The 20,196-nt window shown below is 45.1% G+C and overlaps 1 protein-coding gene across 1 annotated transcript in view; it reads left to right on the top strand.

The window, feature by feature from the left end:
- The first annotated feature begins 4,454 nt into the window (after positions 1–4,454).
- SYNPR (synaptoporin) overlaps positions 4,455–20,196 on the top strand; it is a 112,690-nt gene continuing 96,948 nt past the window's right edge. Inside the window, exons 1-2 of the mRNA XM_054387304.1 lie at positions 4,455–4,487; positions 4,576–4,641. Coding sequence (XP_054243279.1) covers positions 4,470–4,487; positions 4,576–4,641 — 84 coding nt within the window. The 5' untranslated portion in view covers positions 4,455–4,469. The remainder of the gene's footprint in view (positions 4,488–4,575; positions 4,642–20,196) is intronic.

Raw genomic sequence — 20,196 nt, 5'->3', positions numbered from 1 at the left:
CCAAGTTATTTTGCTCTGAAATAAGCACACGTGGGTTTCTGAATGCAGACATTTTTCAGCTTCTGAAGGTGGAATATTCTCCACTACTGTGATAATTTAGTTTATTGACCTTAACATATGGAGGGGCAGATTGACAACCCTGTTTGGTTCTATCTTCTGGACACAAGGAAGACTGGGAAGAGAGATTCTTTGGGAAATGAGGTTCATTAAGGATTATTTATAGGCAAGGATGCAAACCCTGAAATTGAAAATGGAATGAAGTGGGAGGCTTAGGGGTGCTGTAAAACGTGTTACAGCAGCTGGCTGGGACCTAAGAGACAGATCCCATGAATCTCCACGTGTGGTTCCTGGTCACATGTAAGGCAATTCTTGCCTGTCCCAAAGCCTCATATTTTGTTGCTTGTCTCTTGTTAAATTTCAGAGTGAAGACATCAAACAAATGAAGCCAAGCCATGAAATGACTGGTAATTGGCATTAGGATGGGAGAATGAACTCTTCCGTGCCAGGAAAAGGTTAAAAGCTCCCTGATGCTGAATACAGCCCCAGGGGAAAATATTGTAACCTAATCAAAATGGCTGGTAGCTTTAAAAACAACAGAAAGATCCAAGAGATGGCACCAAGCTCTCCTCTCCTGGGGATAATGTATGGTGAACAAATTTGATGGAGACCCCGGGAGGATGAAATGACCCTCGACAGTGTGGATCTTAAGAAGAGTGACAGGTAGAGTGTGAGACTGAGGCCTGGCTGGAGCTGGGAAATCTGGTGTGCTAAGCACCATATGGTCCTCCTAGGACGTGTGTGAGACCTCATTTCCACACCCAACTGCTCACAGAAAACCCAGCACTGGTGCTATCACCAGTTGCCTTAAACTCACTTCAAACCGGCTGACCCCACCGTCTGGTCCTCGCTGCTGAAGCCTGGATGACCCATGGGGTGTAGGCTTTGTGCCCTGCCATGTGCAAGGAGAAAGCATTTCCAACTCTTTATTTTTGTAGGTGAGTGTGCATATGTAACTGTAGGTAAGTAGATCTGCCTTACACTTAATGCCCAGTCCAGGAGAACAAGATATCATTCCCTACCATTTCCCTGTTAGCAGATGGAAGTTAGATTTAAATCTGAGATGTCCAAAGTGAAGACATATCCACACTGTCCTCTTTCTGCTCCTTAAGGCTGGCATGGTTCTGCCTGCTGCAGCCCTGGGCAAGGACAGCATCACTGCCATCCCCAAAGTTAGCATCCTCTTCTTGCAATGACTTTCTCTGTTCCCACAGGAATAATTTGATCCTGAGCCACATGCTTAGGAGTGATGCTGGCACAGTCATGCTCATATTGATCTGCTCCTTACATTTGATATACAGTCCATGGGTGTGGAGTAAAAAGCTGAATTTAGTTGACTTGAGGCTTGAGGGAAATTACTTACCAGAATACAAGTTCAGGCAGATCAGAAGCCTAAGACAGGTCTTCTGGGGGGAAAAAAGCTTTCCAAGGTAAGAATTAGACACCTCTTGATGCTTTGCCTGCTGATATAGAACGCCTAACAGCTGTAGTTCTTACACTTGCCATTAATCAGGGAAGCTTCTCACACTCTGTACCCAAATGAAAAATCAGGGTACGTGCTTCCTAGAAACAGGAAAGAAATCACTGCCTGTAGCTGGACAAGATGCTAATCCTGAAATAAGGACTTGAGCAGTGAAACTTGCCATATCTGGATTGTGTGGATTAAGTTTCCAAACTGTAGAGGGAAGAGCACTAAAGCAATAGTTTCCTGTGGGGGACTTCAATACCCAGCAGTGATGCAGGTCTGATGTTACTGATTCCCCTACAACACTGGTGGACCCTCTCTAAAGAAATGAAAGACTGAGAGGTTCCTGTCTTGAGGGAGGCAGTCAGAGTGTGAGGTCCTGTCCCTGTGAAGTACTTCTGGTGTCTTCAGACTACTTTTCATTCATGGTGAATATTTGTAATTGCCTCTCTACTTGTAGAGCAAGAGTTGTGCTAGGAGGCTCAAGAACAGGAAGGAGCAGCTCTTACTTCTGAACTAACTGGCAGCCAATGAGAGACCCTTAGCACTTGTACTTCAACATGGCAAACAGCCATCTGAAAGACTTAATAACAGCCAGAAAAGGCACTGAGCACTGACGACAAAATCAAGCTGCTGCCAAGATTCTCCAAAGAATTCCAGACAAAGGGAGAGCTGAGGCGGAGATGGCCAAGCACTGAAGAACACCAAGCCAAAACACAGCTGGGATGGCAAAAAGGGAATGGAAAATGCAGCATGAGGAAGCTCCTGCAAGGCCAAGCATGCTGCTGAGATAGACATCAGTGGGGAAACCACCCCAGTTTTCAAAAGGGCCCAACCAAGCAGTGGTGAAGTTCTTAAGAATATAGGCTTTAATTTTTCTGCCTTTTACTGTTTCTGAAGGTTGAAGTTTAAGTGATATTAAAGATCTCAGAATTATAATAAGAGGTAATTAATAAAGGGTGAGTGACTTAAGCTCCTGGTTTTCCATGGCAGCCAATGGAGATTTGGGTTATGTTTTTTCCAGAACATACTGCCAACAAAATTAAGGAAAAGAGACTTTCCCCATCCCCCTCTACTGCTCAGCTATGCCTTTCTTAAATGTTTCAGTATTCTCTTTAATCTCTCAGAAGGTTTTTTGAACTACTTCATACATCCACAGCTCTTAAGTCTCTCCATGAAAGACACTTACTAAAGGAAACAGCACATGAGAGTCATGGCAAACCACGAGCAATGAAACCTCTCACAGCCAAGATTTTTGTGGTTACTTGTGCTGGTGTAAACTAACAGAGGCTGATATCGGACACCAAAACTGGAGGTCTCTGCAGGAGGGAGCAGAGTTAGTGTGCTCCTCCTGGGAACCAAACTGATTTTGGCTTCAGGTCTAAAAGCTGAAAGCAGGTGGCTCACAGTGACCTGGCCTTGCAGCTCTGCACCAGGTGGTGAAGTTCTGGATGAAGGTCAGGGAGGGTAACTATGTGTCCCTGTCACCCTATGCCTTTTGGAGGTTTAGGGTGGCTGTATACTTGTGCCTTTGTGAAGGGAGGGACTCTACTTCCCACAGCACTGGGCCACCAGCAGGCAGTTCCTAGAATTGCTCAGAAGTGTTTTATGTTTCCTAGAGGTTATTTAAACAAATAAATAAGCCTAAGTTCGTAACTTTTTTGTAAGAAGAAGTTCTCAATTTTTTTTTTCCCTAGGGCAGAAAGAAAGGAGGACACAAAATACGACTGGGGTTGTTTTTTCTTGGAAAAGAAAAAATGACATGTAACTATGAATCTGACCTCAAAGCTGGTTTCGATAGGGTTAAAAAAGATTATTTATTTTTATAAAAAAATAAAAGAGAGAGAGACCTACTCCCATTGGTACCACAGACTTCACCTGGGTTTTTTTGCAGATCCCTGGCTTTAACATAAAATTCTCTGCCTAAGATTCAAATGAAACCTTCAGAAATTAATTCCCCCCCCACACATGCCTCTTGTTTACTCCAAGAACTCATCTGGATTTTTTTTTTTTTTTAATAGAGCTTTAATCTGAGCAAAACTAATTGACTTATTAAACTTTTGCAGATGGCTGATTCCTTATAGGGCATAAAAGCTCAGGTATTTTTTTTAGGCAGATATTGCTGTCTCTGACCTACTTAAGGCCCAAATCCTATTTGAGCACTGGTGTCCTTCTGGTGGCACAACTGGTTGTCAGGGTGGCAGCTAAGTTGAATATGCAAATGTTTGCAGAATCGGGACTGAAATAGGGTGATGGATTTATGCCCTCAGTGCTTTCCTGAACCTTTTCTGGGGCAGGACCTGGCTCCATCACAAAACCCTGATGGTGATAATGCCCCAAGGAAATGGAAACTCTGTCAGCAAGCAAGGGCAGCACAGGGACAGATGGACAGAGGGAATCACTATTCCTGCCACACTATGCCACCCAGGATGTACTATAGTTATTAAGGCCATGCTGGGAAATGAGGCCAGGACAACAGCAAGAGAGGAACCGCTGTTCTGCTGTCAAGGAACTGCTCGGAAACCAGGAGAGAGCTGCCGCGCGGAGCGGGGGGGCAGCGAGAGGGGATGGCGGGACACGGTGCAATGTGGTGCCAGCTCCTCTCCCTCGGGAACGTTCCCAGTTGCTTTGCAGGCGCGGGGGGAGGCACTTTGCTGTCTTCTTTTTTTTTTCTTTTTTTTTTTTTTCCCTTTTCCTTCCTGCCCCCAAATAAAAGAATTATTTAAACAAACGCCCAAAATTAGCATTGATTTTAAAAGTGCCGGACTGCCTGTGAGAGGTAAAAGGCAACGGTGCCGGGTGCGGGGCGGCTTCGCAGGGCGGTGCGGGGGGCGCGGGGCCCCGCCCGACTGCTCCGCCCGGCGTGCGCGGGGGCAGCGCGCGCATCCCCGGCTGGCGGGCGGGCGGCTCCGCACCGCTCCGCTCGGCTCCGCGGGGCTGCGGCGCCATGGAGGCGGTGGACCAGGTGCGGGGAGAGAGATGCGTGAGATGAGGGGACTCGGGGAGGGTTAGCGCGGAGCGGGCGCGGTGCTGACTCCTCTCTCTGCCCACAGCTCGCCTCCGCGGGCACTTTCCGCGTGGTGAAGGAGCCGCTGGCCTTCCTCAGGGTGCTCGAGTGGGTGAGTCCCGGGGGTGTTGGGGCAGCACTTCGGCTGTGGGTGGGATGAGGAGAGGGGATTGTTCCCAAAGTGCGCGCACGGCGCCGCTCCCCGCGGAACAGGTGGGAGCTGGGCTGGGACGGCGACGGTGGGTACGGAGGGGCTGGGGATAGGGGGCACGGCGGGGCTGGGGGTGAGGAGCAGACCCTCGGGACTCTCGTCCTGCAGGGAGGTAGCCGCGGAGCAAGCTGAAGGCTTGGTTTGTTGCTGCCCACCTCCCCCCCTCCCCGCGCTGTGCTGGATGCGAACGATTATTTGTGTTTGTTTTTTTTTTTTTTTTAAACAAGGAAAAAAAATAAAAATGCTCATTATGCATTTAGTAAACTTGTCTCTGGGCCGAGCGGGGAAGGAGGCAGATAATTGGTTTGCGGAGCAATGTCACTGTTTGTTGCTCTGATGCTCATTCGTAGTGAAGTCTGCAGGTCAAATGACATTCATCGCCAGTAGGTCTGCGGGAGGAGAGAGCCTCTCTGAACGGAAAGTTCAGAACATGTCATGGAGGATTAATCACATTCTCCTAACGCTGACTGGCTGGGGAATTATGTAAGCCGCGTATTTTGGGGGGCCCATACGCTTGCGGGTGCCTTGATCCACATGTTCGCACCCGCTGCGCGCAGCCCGGCCGCAGGGGCTTGGCGAGAGGCTGTTTCGGCGTCCCGGGGGCAGCTGTTCGCCCTGGACCTAGTCCCTGCCGGCAGTCAGCAGCTCTTCTCCTCCACTGAGTGCCTCGAAGCATCGGGTCCTGCTGAGCTGGGTGATGGGGGAATGTGGTGGTGCCGTGGGCTTGGGACAAGGTGGCACCACAGCAGCATGATCTGCATGTAAAGGATGGACGAGGTCCCTTGCGTTCCTCACTCAGAGGTCCTGGGAACCCACCTGGTACTGCTCTTCCTGCCTCAAGGAGACATCAGGACATCCAGGCATTGAGACGCAGATACCACTCTGAGGGTGCTTCAACTATTCTGCAGCGTTCACCGAGGAGCAGAAGAACGGGAAGCAAAGCTATTTCCATGGCAAATAGCTGCTGGAAATCGGTCTTTTGGCTATCTGCCTAGTGAAGCTGTGTCTGGTGGTACTTGGGAAGCAAGGTCCTCCAGGAAAGGCTCTGGGCTGGTGGGCACAGGCTGTGCCCTTCGAGGAAACTATTCCCCTATGTGTGTTGGCATCCTCAGGACAGCAAGCGGGAACTCTTTTTCTCTTGGCAGTTTCCTAGGTCTGTAACTTCTTCCAGCAGCTGAATATAAAAGCTGCCTTTGTCGTGGTTGGAAGCCCCATATAGAACTCTCCTGGCTGCTGTATCTGCACATGGCCTGGTTGTGTATATATATAACATGCACGTGTGGCTGGATGTAAACAGAGCTGGGCTGGCACAGCTGAGGTGTGTCAGTCCTTGGCAGTATGGGAATGTGGGAGAAGAGTGCAGAGTGTGTTAACATTTGAGATGGTCTGAGAAATTACTGCTTCCCCCTTTGACATGTATGTATAAGTAAACACATTTTAGTGTATGGTATCTCAGAGCATGGAAGAATTCTTTTTTTTTTTTTTTTTGTTTTTGTTTTAATATACTTGAACAGGTTTTGGATCACCCAAGTTCCAGCTCTGGGCACCTCATCTTGTTGCTCCAATCTTCCTTCTCACCATGCCTACTAACTGTTCTTCACCTCTGTCTACCATCTCTCATCTCAATTAAGTGTCCATCTCTCCCTCAGACTTCTTTCACCAGCTTAATTATAATTTTAAACCAACCCCAAATGCTGCCGCTGATTTTGTGGTCACTTCCACAATCCCTACCAGCCCTTGGTTCACTTGATCAGAACAGTCAAATTATGCTGCTAATTGCTGGACTTACAGCTGTTTCACTTCAGGTGTTACATGATGTGTTAGTGGGGGTTTTATGCAAGAAGTGCCAGTGACAGTGGAATTTATTAAACCTGCTCTTGTTAGTGCTGATGAGTTTTTCAGAGCTTTACAGTTATCACCTGTCAGAGGGTGTGACCAGTGTCCTGTGGGTGATGTGGCAGCTGAATCATAACCCCCAGTTTTATAGAGTTTTAACATTTGGGAAAGCAAGTGCAAGTAATTTTAATGTTGTCTTCTTTTGGGTTTATTTGTCATCTAAAAGAGAGGGGTTTGGAAAAGTTACGATTTTTTTTTTAATGCATGTTTCACAAAAAGCCCTGTTCTGGATTTCCAGCGTGAAAATCAAGCAGGTAGGACACAGGTGGGGAAAGCCCTGCCTGCAATCTGAGAAGGGGGAAAATGGCATTTCTGCTCTGTTGTTTGTATACTATAGCCCATACACTACTCATGGCACCTCCTAATACCTCCCTCTTGAGTCCTAGATTGCATCTGCAAAGAAATAAAGTTCATAGCCCAGCTGGAGACACAGCAGTTCTGGGGTGTTGGATGGTTCTTGTGCTCAGGGTGGGGGGCTCTGTGGTGTTTCAGCATAGATGGCAGAGTACGGGGGTTCCTTAGAAAGGCTGGTAGGGTGGAGATGGTACAGACTGAAAATATCCTCATCTGATCCAGGCAGTCCAGCCTTGAAGTTGCACTTGTATTTTAGGTGATTTGGGTAGACCCAGGCTCAGGGGTCAGCAAGTCTTTATTAGTAAACTTCTTGTACATTGGTGCTGCTTCAATGTGTGTATTAAGGAGTGGAAATATTTGTAAGTCTGCAGACAACTAAGGTGGCTGTAGGTTTCTCAGATGTGAAACTGTAACTGTTGCAAAATTGATCTACAGGAGTGCAAATTTCAGTACTCTGGCATAGACATGAACCTTTGTCTTGAGGACCAGGGCCTTTATCTGACCCTCTTCAATCTTCTGCTTTGACTGTCACCTAACACCCAGACAGAAGATGCTGAGATAAGACTTATTCTTCTGAATGTTCACAGCACTGTAATATGTTTTCATTTGCATTTCCTGTGTACTTCATAATTTTATTTTCAGCCAAGAAATTTCATTTAGAAGCCATTAAGAGACAACATTGGCTCAGACCCAGGAAAGGTTAAGGGAAAGGAAAAAAAAAAAACCCAAAAAAAAAACAAAACCCAAAGATGACTTGTAGCAATTAAGCAAGAGTTGCATATTTTGAACTCTACCTTGATAATAAATTGTGTACTTAGAGCATGTGGGTCACAAATCTGAGCTTGGAAAACGACATGCAGCTGTACAAGATAGGCCCTGGGTATTTCCAGCTTTGAGTCAACTTTTGCTTCATAACGTATGATGGGGGCAGGGAAAAGCTGTTTAAAAGCTGTGTTTATTCTTGCTCCTCTTTATTCCCTTGGCTGTAACTCCACAGATCTTTGCATGAGAAGAGGGTGTCCTTTTGAAGCTTATTTCTCATGATAATCTGCTGTGGCACTACAACCAGTTGCAGTGTCACAAACACTATTACAACTTCACTTGAGAAATGACTCTTCTATATGGGCACCTAACAGTAATGAATAAGGAAAGATTAAAGAGAAGAAATACATTCACTCGTCTCCCTGGATTAATTTCAGTCTTATGGATCTCTGGATGTCTTAAGACTGCCTTTTTTTGGGTCTGCAATAAGTGAGCAAGGCAAGCAGTGGTGGTGAGTTTGTTTAGTCATCTTCTCTCTGGAGGCCTACAAAAGCAAATCAAGTGAAAAGCAGGACTCTGCCCATGCAGTGTGATGTGCATATGAACCTCCTCATACAATTAGGTGGCTACCTGTCAGAGGTTTGCAGTTACTTCTGGTGCATCTTTGCAGAGATTTGCCACAAACTGCTTGCCTTCTGCAGACCCAAAGCAACCTGACGTGGGTCTAGTTTCAGTGTAAAATAACAGGAGTTGCAGTGCTGTCCATAACATCTTTCCATGTAATCCTTGATGAATAGCAGAGGTGCAGAAACTCCACTGGTTTGCAAGTTGAGAGGCACTGTGATTGCTTTGCTGATTGTCTGCAGGTTGTTGTTTTGAAATACCATGCAACATGGTGGCTGCCCTACCAGCTAGCAGCCCTGCCCAGGCTGGTATAGGTGCAGCAGAATGTGGGTATTTTGGGTACAAAGGCCATGCAAGTAGCTCTAAGCCAGAGCTTAGAGGGTAGATGTAAGTCATTTATGTGGCAGGACAAATTTTGAATGTGCTGGGGCTTTTCTTGATAGGACAATGTGGAAGTGGACATTAGGATGTTCAGTGAACCTGAGTGTGTCTGAAGAGTTGTTTTAACTATTGCCTTTGTGCAGAAAAAATACATTCCAGGCTGTGCATGACTGCAGATCATCACTGTTCATGAGCGTCTCCATAGCATGTGCCAAAGGTTTCAGAAGCAGTGCAAGGCATTTGGGCAACAAATCCTCATTCATTTCTGGTGGAAACTGGACAAAGCAATTGCAAGGTGGTTTGAAAGATCTTTGTGTACATGGACCAAGTTAATTTTGCTTTTCTTCCTTGCCATCATGGTGTCATCGTTTCAGTGGTGAGCCAGGAAAAAGGCCAGGCTGTGGTCAGCCTGGCAAGAGTCAGCTTGCCTTGATTGCATAGATTCTAAAAGGGTTAGCACCCTTGCCTTGCAAGCAGATGTGTATTTGGAAGGCAAAGAGAATCTGAATCTTGAAAGATTGATAATAAGTCTTGTTTTTTGTCCCCGTGCTGATTGCTCATCTGCCCATGGAGCGCTTTTGTTGGATTATATTTGCATGCATATGAATGGACATAAGTAGTGCATGCTTTCAAGTATGCCCTAGAAAACACTAGACTTCTTAAGGTACTGAAAATAAATGAAGAAAGTATTAAGAAGGTAATTCTTGTGTGAGGCATGTTATTAGTAGTGTGCCTCTGTGTAGTGTGTTATGGGCCTGAGATCTTTTACAGTTGCTTGAGAGTCTTCATTACATTTGGTTGTGTTTATTTGCTTTTTGGCTGCTGTCTACTCTGGCAAGGGCAGAGGTGATGGCTGAAACTTAGTGCTTCTCATGGATGCAAGGCTGGAAAAATTGAGTATTTGGTCTTTGTTCTCATATTGAAAGAAAAGCCATAATAAAAAGAATATTTCTGCTTGGTGATGTTCCTCACGCAATGCCAAGATTAGATGCTGCATTTAATGCTGGTTCCATCCATCTTAGTACATGAGATACACAAACACATCTAAAAAAGGTATTGCCAATTCTTGTGATGCCTGCCTTGGCATGTAGGTACTTAGCTGTTCTTGAAAGCTTTCTCCCAGTTACTTCCCCTCAAAGGTGTTGTATGTGTAGAGTCAGGTCAATAAAACACGTGCCAGTTAATTTTAAAAAAATTAAATCCATTTCCATGGCATTTTAATATTAGAAAGGTAATTACCATGTAACTAAACCTTCTCTGTAAGCTGTCATTAATTGGATGATTTCTTACAGGCAGCTTAGCATAATGCATGCAAAATACAGTGCAGCTCTGGACAGGCAAAAATTGCCACAGTGAAACAACAGAGAACACACCCAAGCCCTGAGAACAGACTTGATTCATCTTTGTCACTGGACCTAGAACTTCTACACATTGGGGCATTGGTAATCTGCAGGTGGGGAACTCTGTTGGACAAGTTACTTTTGTTAGGAAGAACTGGAAAGCAGATTTTGCTGTTAGGCATCAGGCTCTGTTGTGTGATAGGAAAGATCTGAAAAGTTTTTGTAGCCTTGCTGAAGACAGATGTGAAAACCATATGTCACTGTCAGTGGGACTGGGATAAAAGGCAGCAGAAGCAGTAACAGTGCCTACATGGTATTTTACCTCGTGGCCTTAAAGTCTTAACTTCTGGGAGTCTTGTGATTCTGAAACCTTTGGCTTTGATAAACTATATGCTTTTAGATCAGGGCATCAGAAAAAGGATGGAAGCCCTAAAGACTGAAAACCCTGAACACAAGTGAAAGAACAGGAAGTCTGTCTTGTGATCCTGTGGTGTTCTGCATGCTGTTCACATGCAGCTTTATCTGTGTGCACATCTTGTTGGAAACTGAGAACTCCACTAATCTGGTCCCATCAAAAAGTTGCTGTTAAAATGGCATAAATGCTGGTACAGGCATCGAGGAAAGGAGAAAAGGTCAGCAGTGCCTGACCACATTGCACATAGATGTCATCTTTCACCTGAAAAGTGCCTTCTATTTTTCTCTTAGGCTCAGATTGTAATTATGGAAGAGTTAATTTTAAAAGGTCACCTAAAAATTAATTTAAATCCTTATGGTTCTTAAGCAGGCCTAAGTGGGATCTAGTACAAACAAGTTATGTGGGATTATCACACACAGTTGAAATGCAGGGCTCCAGAGTGAAGGGGGTTTTGGAGTTACATACTTCTGTGGAGATCTCTGGGTGAAACTGGTAAAATCCCCTTGTGGTAAGCCATCTTCTTGATGGCAGAATCTGCTGCCACTATCCAAATGTGGCTGTTTGAAGCATTAGGAATAGAAGATGAGGAGAGAGGCTCATTAATGCTAAATTTGATTATATATGCAAACCAGGTTTCTATGAAAAGAAAAACAAAAATGATCTGACTTTCAAACTAGTAAGAAGATGCATGGAGATAGAGGGTTCTGTCATTAGACATACACAGTTAAAGTCTCCTTGACAATTCTTATGAGGGAGTTGTTTCAGTCATCAGTCCTGTAAATCGGCATCTGCATAATTGGAGCCCCGAGTAAAAGCCCTGAGTGTTGACATCTCTGGATTCAAATGTTGCAGTCAGGGGAGGACAGGCTTGGAGGTGCTTATAATAAAACTCTTTCATCATTTGGATCCCGTGGTCTCTGATTTAATATGGATTCGTGGCACTGAGTGTGATCCCAAGGGGCAGGAAACCTCCTGATCACTCTTTGAAGTCTCCATACTGCTCCAAGAGATAGGACCTCCTCCTGGTGCAGGAGAAAGGGAGAGGCAGAAAACAGGTAACACTGAGATCTGTGCAGGGCTGGTGATGGGAAGCAATGCCACACCTCTGCAAGCAAAGCTTTTTTCCTTGGCACCAAATAAAAGTGGTGAAGGAGTATTGCAGCCCTGGGAAGTAGTGTGGAAACAGCACTTGGCTGGCTAGCTGGCCAGCCTGGCAGCTGGGCAAAGAGCATCTTAATGGCTTTTGGAGGGGAATCTGCAAAGTGTTGTAAAGAACATTATGGAAAGGAACATACAGTGTGGAGGTGCTGCTTCCAAGGTGTTTGTTCAAAGTGGCATATGTGCTGCAAAGTGTGACATAGTTGCTAAGGTGACAGCTTGCTTGCTTTTTGGCAAAAGAATACTGAATATAGACAAACTGTAAGCTTTTGCTTTGTTTAATTTGCACAGTTTTGTCTTCTGGCCGTTGTAGAGACTTCTTGGGTTTATCTTTGGAAGCAGAGTTTTTCCATTCAGAATACTTCAGTCAGTTAGAAAAGTTGATATTGGTCCCTATTCTTAAGGAAATTGTTAAATTGCCTAAAATGATGGGGAGGTTAAATAATTGTATATACACATTACGGCATTGAAAGGGTTTGGTAATGGCATTCGGTTAGGGAAATATTCCATAAGCACCTTTTATATAAACAAAAATTATGGGTTGTTGCCTCAATACCAGCCTATGAGTGTGGGCACATCCATGAGTACACAGTCTGGAAGATTTCTCTTTTTTTTTTTTTTATATGCAGTATTTGCATGCATTTGCAAGCTGACCAGATGTAAGCTGAAATTCATGGTGAGGTGAGAGCTCCTGAGCCTGTCAGGCTTGGTGGTTTGCTGTAGCAAGTGACACCTAGGCAGGGGATCTGTCACCAGACAGCTTGGTTGCTGCCATGGTTGAGTATTTTCACAATGCTGCTAGGATTAAACTGATGTGGTCCCTCAAGAGAGGGGGTTTTCCAGTTGAGCAGCTGTCTGTGGCATGAAACAATGTTATGGCCCTCAGTGTGGAGAGGAAGGCAACTTAAGGCAGTGGGGTATGTGCACCACCCAGGCAAAATGGCCCAGGAAGGCTGAAGTAATATGCTCATTGGTCTTTATTGTTTATCTTTCCTTTCTTTGTGATGTTCTAAAGGATAAACAAATGTGTTTCTTTGAACAATCTGTTCTGTCTGTGCCTTTTCCAAAATGCATCTGGGGAGAAGGCTGTGTCAGAGAGAGAGCCCGTGGGAGATGCTGAGATAATGCTGTGGGGAGCAGAAAGTGCTGCAGCCTGGAGCTTGGGATAAAGGTCAGAGGGAGCTCTGTGGGCTTCTGTTTGAGAGAAGTGCTGGTGCAGATGCCCCAGCCCCAGTTTGGCAGTGCCATCACAAGCCAAAAGTTAGTGAGGGTGTTTTCAGAGTGGTCAGAGACCATAGCGCTTTTGCTGTGGGACTGGAGATGCATCTTTGCTAAGAAGACCCCAACAAGCATCCTAGGCACTGAGATGTGCAAGCAGGAGGTAGTGTCCTGTTCCTGTGTTAAGGAAGAATGAGAAAAACTATGGAGCAGGAGGATTTAAATAAAGCATTATACATTTTCAGATGAGAGGTGTACAGCCCCAGACCCAATGTCAGAAATCTGATTTGGCTGTCTTGCAAAACTTCTGACCTGTCAACTTGGTCTTTATTCCATGAGAAGTACTAGAGCTTTGGCTTGGAGTAATAAGCCTCAGCTCAAATCCTTTGGCATTTTGTGTTCTTGTATTGGGGCCCATGTTTGATATGTCATTTGTTGATCTTCCTAATATTAGGTAAAAAGCCTCTGTGGCACCTCAAATAATGCTATAGAAGTAGCAAAGTCTTACTTGCTAGGCTTCCAAAAACCAAGGAGACCACTGGCTTCTTGGTTCAGCCTCCCTGTGGGCCATATTATGGCGATGGCTGCCTTCAACATCCAAATCAAAATACTCTAGGATGCCAGGAAGTATCTTACAGTTATTTAACAAACAAACTTGAGCCTTGCTTGAACTGTTCTAAGAATAATCTTCTCTCTGGCTGTGTGCTGGAATTATGCTCAAAGCAAGGCAAATCACCCATTTGAGTGCAAGTTTAAAACCATGTTGTTGCTTACCCTGGCTGCAAATTGTGCAGGGCTTGTTCTGCACACACCAAAAAACCCTACTGCTCTGCATCTTTTTTTTACCCCATTAAAAACAACTTTTATATGAGGAGAGTGGTGGCTGCAAGTGGTTGAACATGGCAAGGTCACACTTTCTTGTTGGATCTGTAAGGGGGAGTGATGCCCATGGTGGAGTATATCCAGCCCAATAGGGTTAAGATTGACACTGGAAATAGGCTTATCAATGCAGAATACCTATATAGCAACAATTGTCCTTTGGAGTTGAGCAGCTTCTCCAAGTGCTTTTTGAGAGACTGTGCTTGAAAGCCACAGCAAGTGTGGGATTCCCCCACTGCCAAATCCAGTGGCCGATAAATCTGGCAGAGCTCTCCTGATTGCCATCTCCAAGGGCAGTCATCATGCTGGAGTTGAATTAGGCCCCGGGTTGAAAGACCATGCCTGCCAAAAAAATTAAACAATGGATGCCTTCCTGTTTAATTTGAACATTTTAATTAAATTCTTTGCTGCTGTGTGCCTTTGATCTCAGCAACTGATATACAGAGTGTCTGCTGTTGTGCCTTAGCAGCGTTTTGTTCCAGTCTTGCACATGGACACAAGGATGTATCTGAGTATGGATAAAAGTGCAAAAGCTGCATACTGCCAAGCACTGAGTCCACTGCAAACTGACTTTTCCAACTGGTGACCAAAGGCATGTGGACAGGGAGATTATTCCTGAGTACGGATCAGTAGAGCTTCTTTCGGAACATATTCTTTCCCCATTTTTAATCTGCCTCGGTGAATGGTGCTGCAAGAAGAGTTTCCTTGATGGAATTACTCATTGAGAGGGTTGAGGCCAGGAGCTGAGCTATTACTGCAAAGCAGAATCCATTTCAAGTGGGATAATTATAAAGTTTGACCCCTCAGAGAGCAGAAGCAACGCTGTATGATGTTGACTGGGCACGTATATTGATTAATCCCTGCCAAGTGCCCAGTTTGAGGCTGCTGGCTTTCTATGCAGGCAGGCAAAATGTGGGTATGAAGTAGCACACAGCTTAACAGGCCCACCACAGCCCATAGCACTGGAACTTGCAAAGAACGGTCAACATTTTTTGAGAGATTAAATCTTTTTTTCTTCTTTTTTTTTTTTCTTTGAAAAAGATGAGTGAGTCTAAAATGAAGAAAATTATTTTGATGGAAATTTTTTGTCTGATTTTTAAGACAGGTTGTGCATATTGGTGTTGTAGTCTGTGCTTTGATTCATGGAATCAAAGAACACCAAGTTGGAGAGGACCCCTCAAGGATCCAACCTTTCTTGGGAAAACTGTGGTCTAGACAAGATGACCCAGCATCCTGTCTAGCCAGGTCCCAAAAGTGTCAAGTGTTGAAGACTCCTGCACTTCCCTAGGGGAATTATTCCAATGTCTGATTGCTCTTGTTGTGAAAAATTTTCCTCTAGTGTCTGACTGAAATGTTTCCAGAAGTAAGTTGTACCCATTACCTGTCATCTTTTCCATGTCACTCCTTGTAAAAAGGCGCTCTCTTATCTCCTTTGTAGCCACCCTTTAAATGCTGGAACACGATGATAAGGTGCCGCCTTTTCTGAAGGCTGAACAAACTCAATTCTCTCAGCCTTTCCTCATGTGGCAGACACATTGTATGCCTAGCCCTCTTTTGGTCAGACATGGAGTTTTTCAGAGCTGCACAAGAGGCTGCACCGTGCATGTAGCAGAGACCTGTCAGGCTGTGCTGGTGAACCTCCCTGTTTTGCTGGGCTGGCTCCATGGGCTGTGTGCGCTCCCGCTGCCACCGTTGCAGCCTATCACTCGTGGCAGGCAGCTCTGCAGAGAGGACGCCTGTTCCAGCGCTAAATCTGTGCCTGTCCAGATTGCGAGGCCCTGGCAGGCAGCAGGAGCTGGCTTCGCGGCAGGCCGACATATGCAGGGGACACCGGCTGTGCCACGCGGCACAGAGCCGCCTGCTGCCTCTGCCCATGCTACTGCGCGTCCTGGGGAGGGCTGATGCTGTGAAAATGAGCTCCTTGCCTCTGGCCTGACTGAACTCCCCACTTTAGGGACCGCAGGTTGTCACTGCTTTTCTTTTTTTTTCATCCCCTTTGTCATGGTTTTTGTAGCAGAACAACAGCAACAGGAGACTGGGACAGGGCTTGGGTCTTGTGGCACAACTGATCGAGCACAGCTTGTGATGATAAGATGTTAAATAAAGCTCTCTCTGTCATCATATAGGTCACCATGGCATCATTCAGTCATTTTTAAAAGCAATTTTCCATCCAGAGGAGGGCTACAAAAATTACCAGAGGGATGGAACCCCTCTGCTATGAGGACACACTGAGAGATTTGGGGTTGTTTAGCCTGGAGTAGAGATAGACTTGGTGCAGCTTTTCAGGACTTAAAAGGGGCCTGTAAGAAAGATGGGGACAATCTTTTTAGCAGGACAAAGCGTGATGGTTTAAATTAGAAGAGAGGATATTTAGACTAGATACAAGGAAGGCATTTCTCAGAATGAGGGTGGTGAAACACTGGCTCAGATTGCTCAGGGAATTGGTGGCAGCCCCATCCCTGGAAATGTTCAAGGCCAGTGTGGTCAGGGCACTGAGCAATCTGCTCTAGATGAAGATGTCTGTGCTCATTGCAGAGGGGTTGGAGTAGATGATCTTTAAAGGTCCCTTCCAACCCAAAATGTTCTATGTGCTCATTAGTTCTTGCCACCCGTGGATGCAGTGTTTGTTGTTGATGCAGCTTAAGAGGATCTGACAGAGCTAATAAATGTATTTTGCACAGCTTAGTCCCCCAAAAGTAGTGACTCAGCAATGATCAAACATCTCTCCTGGGACAAACAGTTCCCAGCAATTCCCAGCTTGCAATAAAACCTGTGTGTCATTGGGCTGCTTGGAGGCAGGGCTTGAGTACCCCACATCTGTATTACTTCTGCACAGAGAGATTGCTAAGCATGTCCTGGATGTTAGGACAAGAGTACTCTTGCTTGGTTTAAAAGGAGATTTTTTTTTTTTTCTGGAGATTTTTACACTCCATCCCGTGATGCCTTTTGGGATGCATTCAGCTTTCTCTTCTGAATAGGGCTCCAGATGATGGAAATAAATTATCATAAATTAGAATAGATTGCACTCTTCAGCATCTCTACATCTGTCATTATGTTTCTTTAACAGTTCAGTTTAACATTTATACACACTCTGACAGCAGCTACTGGTGTGTATGCTATAAATATTGGCTTGGAGAAGACATTAATGGAGTTTAGGTAAACGTTTGATGCTGCTGAGATTCTGTTCCATATGGTGGTACGCAGGGAAATGAGATTCAACGTGCCACATATAGCACTCATATTCCCTGTAGACTGGCCTCCTGGCATTTCATCAGCTTTCTGCCTTACCAAGGAAGCACAGGTGCCATCAACGAGGAAAGTGAGCTTCTTGCAGTCTGTTTTTCACCACCTGTATTGTTCATGATGTTTGAAGCCGACGTGTAGAACATACAGATGGGAAAGGTTCAGGAAAAAGATGTCTTGAAGAAACAGTGGTCAGGAATTAGGCAACAAGTTGTGGGAGCACTCTGATTTGAACATGTCAAGAAAACCCATGGGATTTTCTGGCCAAGGTGCCATTTTGTTAGATAGTAACTGAATAACAGGGCAAAAACTTCGTGTGTTGGTTGGACATGGTTGCTAAACTTGCAATTTATCCCTCAACTCCTGATGAAACTGTCACTAAAACCACACATGAGGTCACTAAAAACACACAACAAGGCTGGTGTGAGGTCTTGAGCACAAGCCCTATGAGGAGAGGTTGAGGGAACTGGGGTTGTTTGGCCTAGAGAAGGGGAGGCTCAGGGGAGACCTTATTGCTCTCTACAACTACCTAAAAAGAGGTTGTAGCCAGGTGGGGGTTGGTCTTCTTCTCCCAGGCAACCAGCACCAGAACAAGAGGACACAGTCTCAAGCTGCGCCAAGGGAGTTTTGGCTCGAGGTGAGGAGAAAGTTCTTCACTGAAAGAGTAATTGGCCAGTGGAACGTGCTGCCCGAGGAGGTGGTGGAGTCACCATCCCTGGAGGTGTTCAAGAGGGGATTGGACGTGGCACTTGGAGCCATGGTTTAGTTGTCAGGTGGTGTTAGGTAATAGGTTGGACTTGATGATCTCTGAGGTCTTTTCCAACCTGGTTGATTCTGTGATTTTGTAACAGAATTTGGATGCCTCCCACAAACAGGATTTTTTTGTTGTTTTGTAAATTTCGGGGGTTTGTTTACTTGTTTAGCTAATTGCCACTCCACAGTTAGTCTATCCTGATGATGCGGCTGCCTCATCTGCAGCATTTCTCTGATTTACCCCACTTTCAAGCTAGCAGGAGGGTAAGAAGCATGTTGTCTGGCTTGACACCACAGATGGGCAGTTGGGGTAAAGCAGTCAGGCAGCCCAGCCTTTCTGCCTGATGTGGGGCCCTGGGAAACATCTGGCTTGTGCTGGCCCCAGGGCACATCTGAGAGAGGTGAGCGGCGGCTTCGTTTGGCCCTGTGTAATGCAATGTAAGTAATGAAGTAACCGTAATGTACGAACCGGCTCAAAGCAGGGCAATCCGAAGAGAAAGTGCTCTTCACACTGTATATTGCTAAAGGTCTTTATGATGGCAGTGAATTAAAAATCAGAGAAGATAAAACCCCTCCAGTGCTGTAAGTCCAAGATGCATCTTTTAAAAGCTGCTGGTGGGGAAGGGAAGAGATAACTTATCTGAATGGGAATGGATTTAAGCTCTCTATCTTGTATCGTTCTGGGTTACTGCAAAGAAAACTATTCCATGTCACTTGGAGAGCTGCAGTGCACACTGAATGGGTCTCTGTGATAATGTTACCCCTTTTGATCTGAATTGTTAGACAAATTTTCAGACCTTTTCAGGCTAATTCTTTTATAATAGTAAGTAGCTTCAGATGTTTTGGTGCTGCACTTGTGGTTATTCACACTGGCAGTAAGGATGAATCTGGTGCAGTCCCACGTCCAGTGATGGACACTGTGTTCACAGCCTCCTTCCCCCTGGCTGCCCCCTCTCTTCCATTTTCTCAAGTTTCCAGATTTGATTGTTTTTCTGACTGTTCCCGTGGTTCTTCTGCCTTGACTTTCCTCTTCTTTCTGGCTTCTGCAGAAAAAAATGGTTTTGCAAAACCAATAGCAAAATCCTTCTGCCCAGAGCAAAATCTTGCCTGTGATTTTCCTTTGAACATGTAGTTGTGTGTGTCTGAGCTTGAGGCTGGCATTTATGCCTCTTGAATAATGCTTTAAAGGAACTAAACTGTATTTAAAGAAAGGCAGCATTTACATTTGCCTGATGTTAAAGACATTTTAGCCCAACCAACAAGATTTCCTGGTGAGCCTTGCTCCAGCAAGGAGCCCTTCAGCCTTCTCCAAGCTGAAAGAGAAGCCAGACTCCAGGGAGCAGTTTCAAAGCACTGAAACTATTTTATCATTATTTGTTGTGCTTATTTTCTGCCTCTTCTGGCTCTTTGAGGTCTAGACACTTCAGACCTGAACACTGTGAGTGCAGCCCCTACCATGTGGCTGTGACAGGCTTGGGTTTCTCTGTGATGCCCTCATGCTGAATTTGAGAAGGGATGTGCAGTTGGAAGAACTTCATGTAGACAATCTACATTGGATCACTTGTCATGAGGCTATATCTCCTTAGGTTATTTAATGAATTGGGTATTGTTGTTTTGGTGTTTTTGTTTTTTTTTTTTTTTTTTTTTCTAATTTAGATATCATCTAGTCTGTAAAGGTACTCTTGGGTGGAGGGGAGAAAATGGAGCCCTTATTCTGGGTGTTTTTTTCTGTTTCTTTTCAAATATACATGATATTCTCATAGGAGATGTGTCTATGTATTTCTTTTCCATTAAACCTGCCAGGTTTTAGCTTTCACATATGACTGAAATTCATAAATCCCCAAACTATTTCTTAGTAAACCTGGAGATGATCCATTCTCAGTTCCTACTGTCACCTGCACCTGGCTGAAAGGCGCTTTGGGGTAAGATGGGAGAAAAGTCACACTTTTTGCACTCCAGTCAGTGCTGGATCTCAGAGTTTAAAAATATCACAAGTGAAAAACATGGATGTGAGTCATACATAAAGCACCCTTCATTTCTAAGTGAATATAAATATCAGAAAAAAACACATTCTTCAGATATTTCCTCCTCCTGAGAGGTAGCCACATCTAAGATTTCTGTTTGAAGTGTTCAGTCACGAAAAAACAGCAGACCCCTGCTGTCAAAGTGACCACTAGGTACAGGAGACACCTATTAAATGCTGATAGCTATTACTGTGCCAAAGCAGCATCAGTCACGAGGGTCTGAGTGAGCTTTGCATGAAGGGAAAAGGTGGAGGAGACTCAAGATACTCCAGAGATCACACTCTGCAGTAAATGTCTCATGTCTGGAAAGTTTGGTGTCACTTTGGACCTAAGTAGTCTAGCCCATGTGGAGTCATATCCCAGGACAGCATATCTGTATGCTTTTGCGGAAGGGAGCTTGATCTTTTTG

The sequence above is a fragment of the Indicator indicator genome, chromosome 15, assembly GCF_027791375.1.
Source record: "Indicator indicator isolate 239-I01 chromosome 15, UM_Iind_1.1, whole genome shotgun sequence".
Classification (NCBI taxonomy): domain Eukaryota; kingdom Metazoa; phylum Chordata; class Aves; order Piciformes; family Indicatoridae; genus Indicator; species Indicator indicator.
Note: the sequence above shows the minus strand (reverse complement) of the source record. Positions and strands in the feature narration are given on the sequence as shown.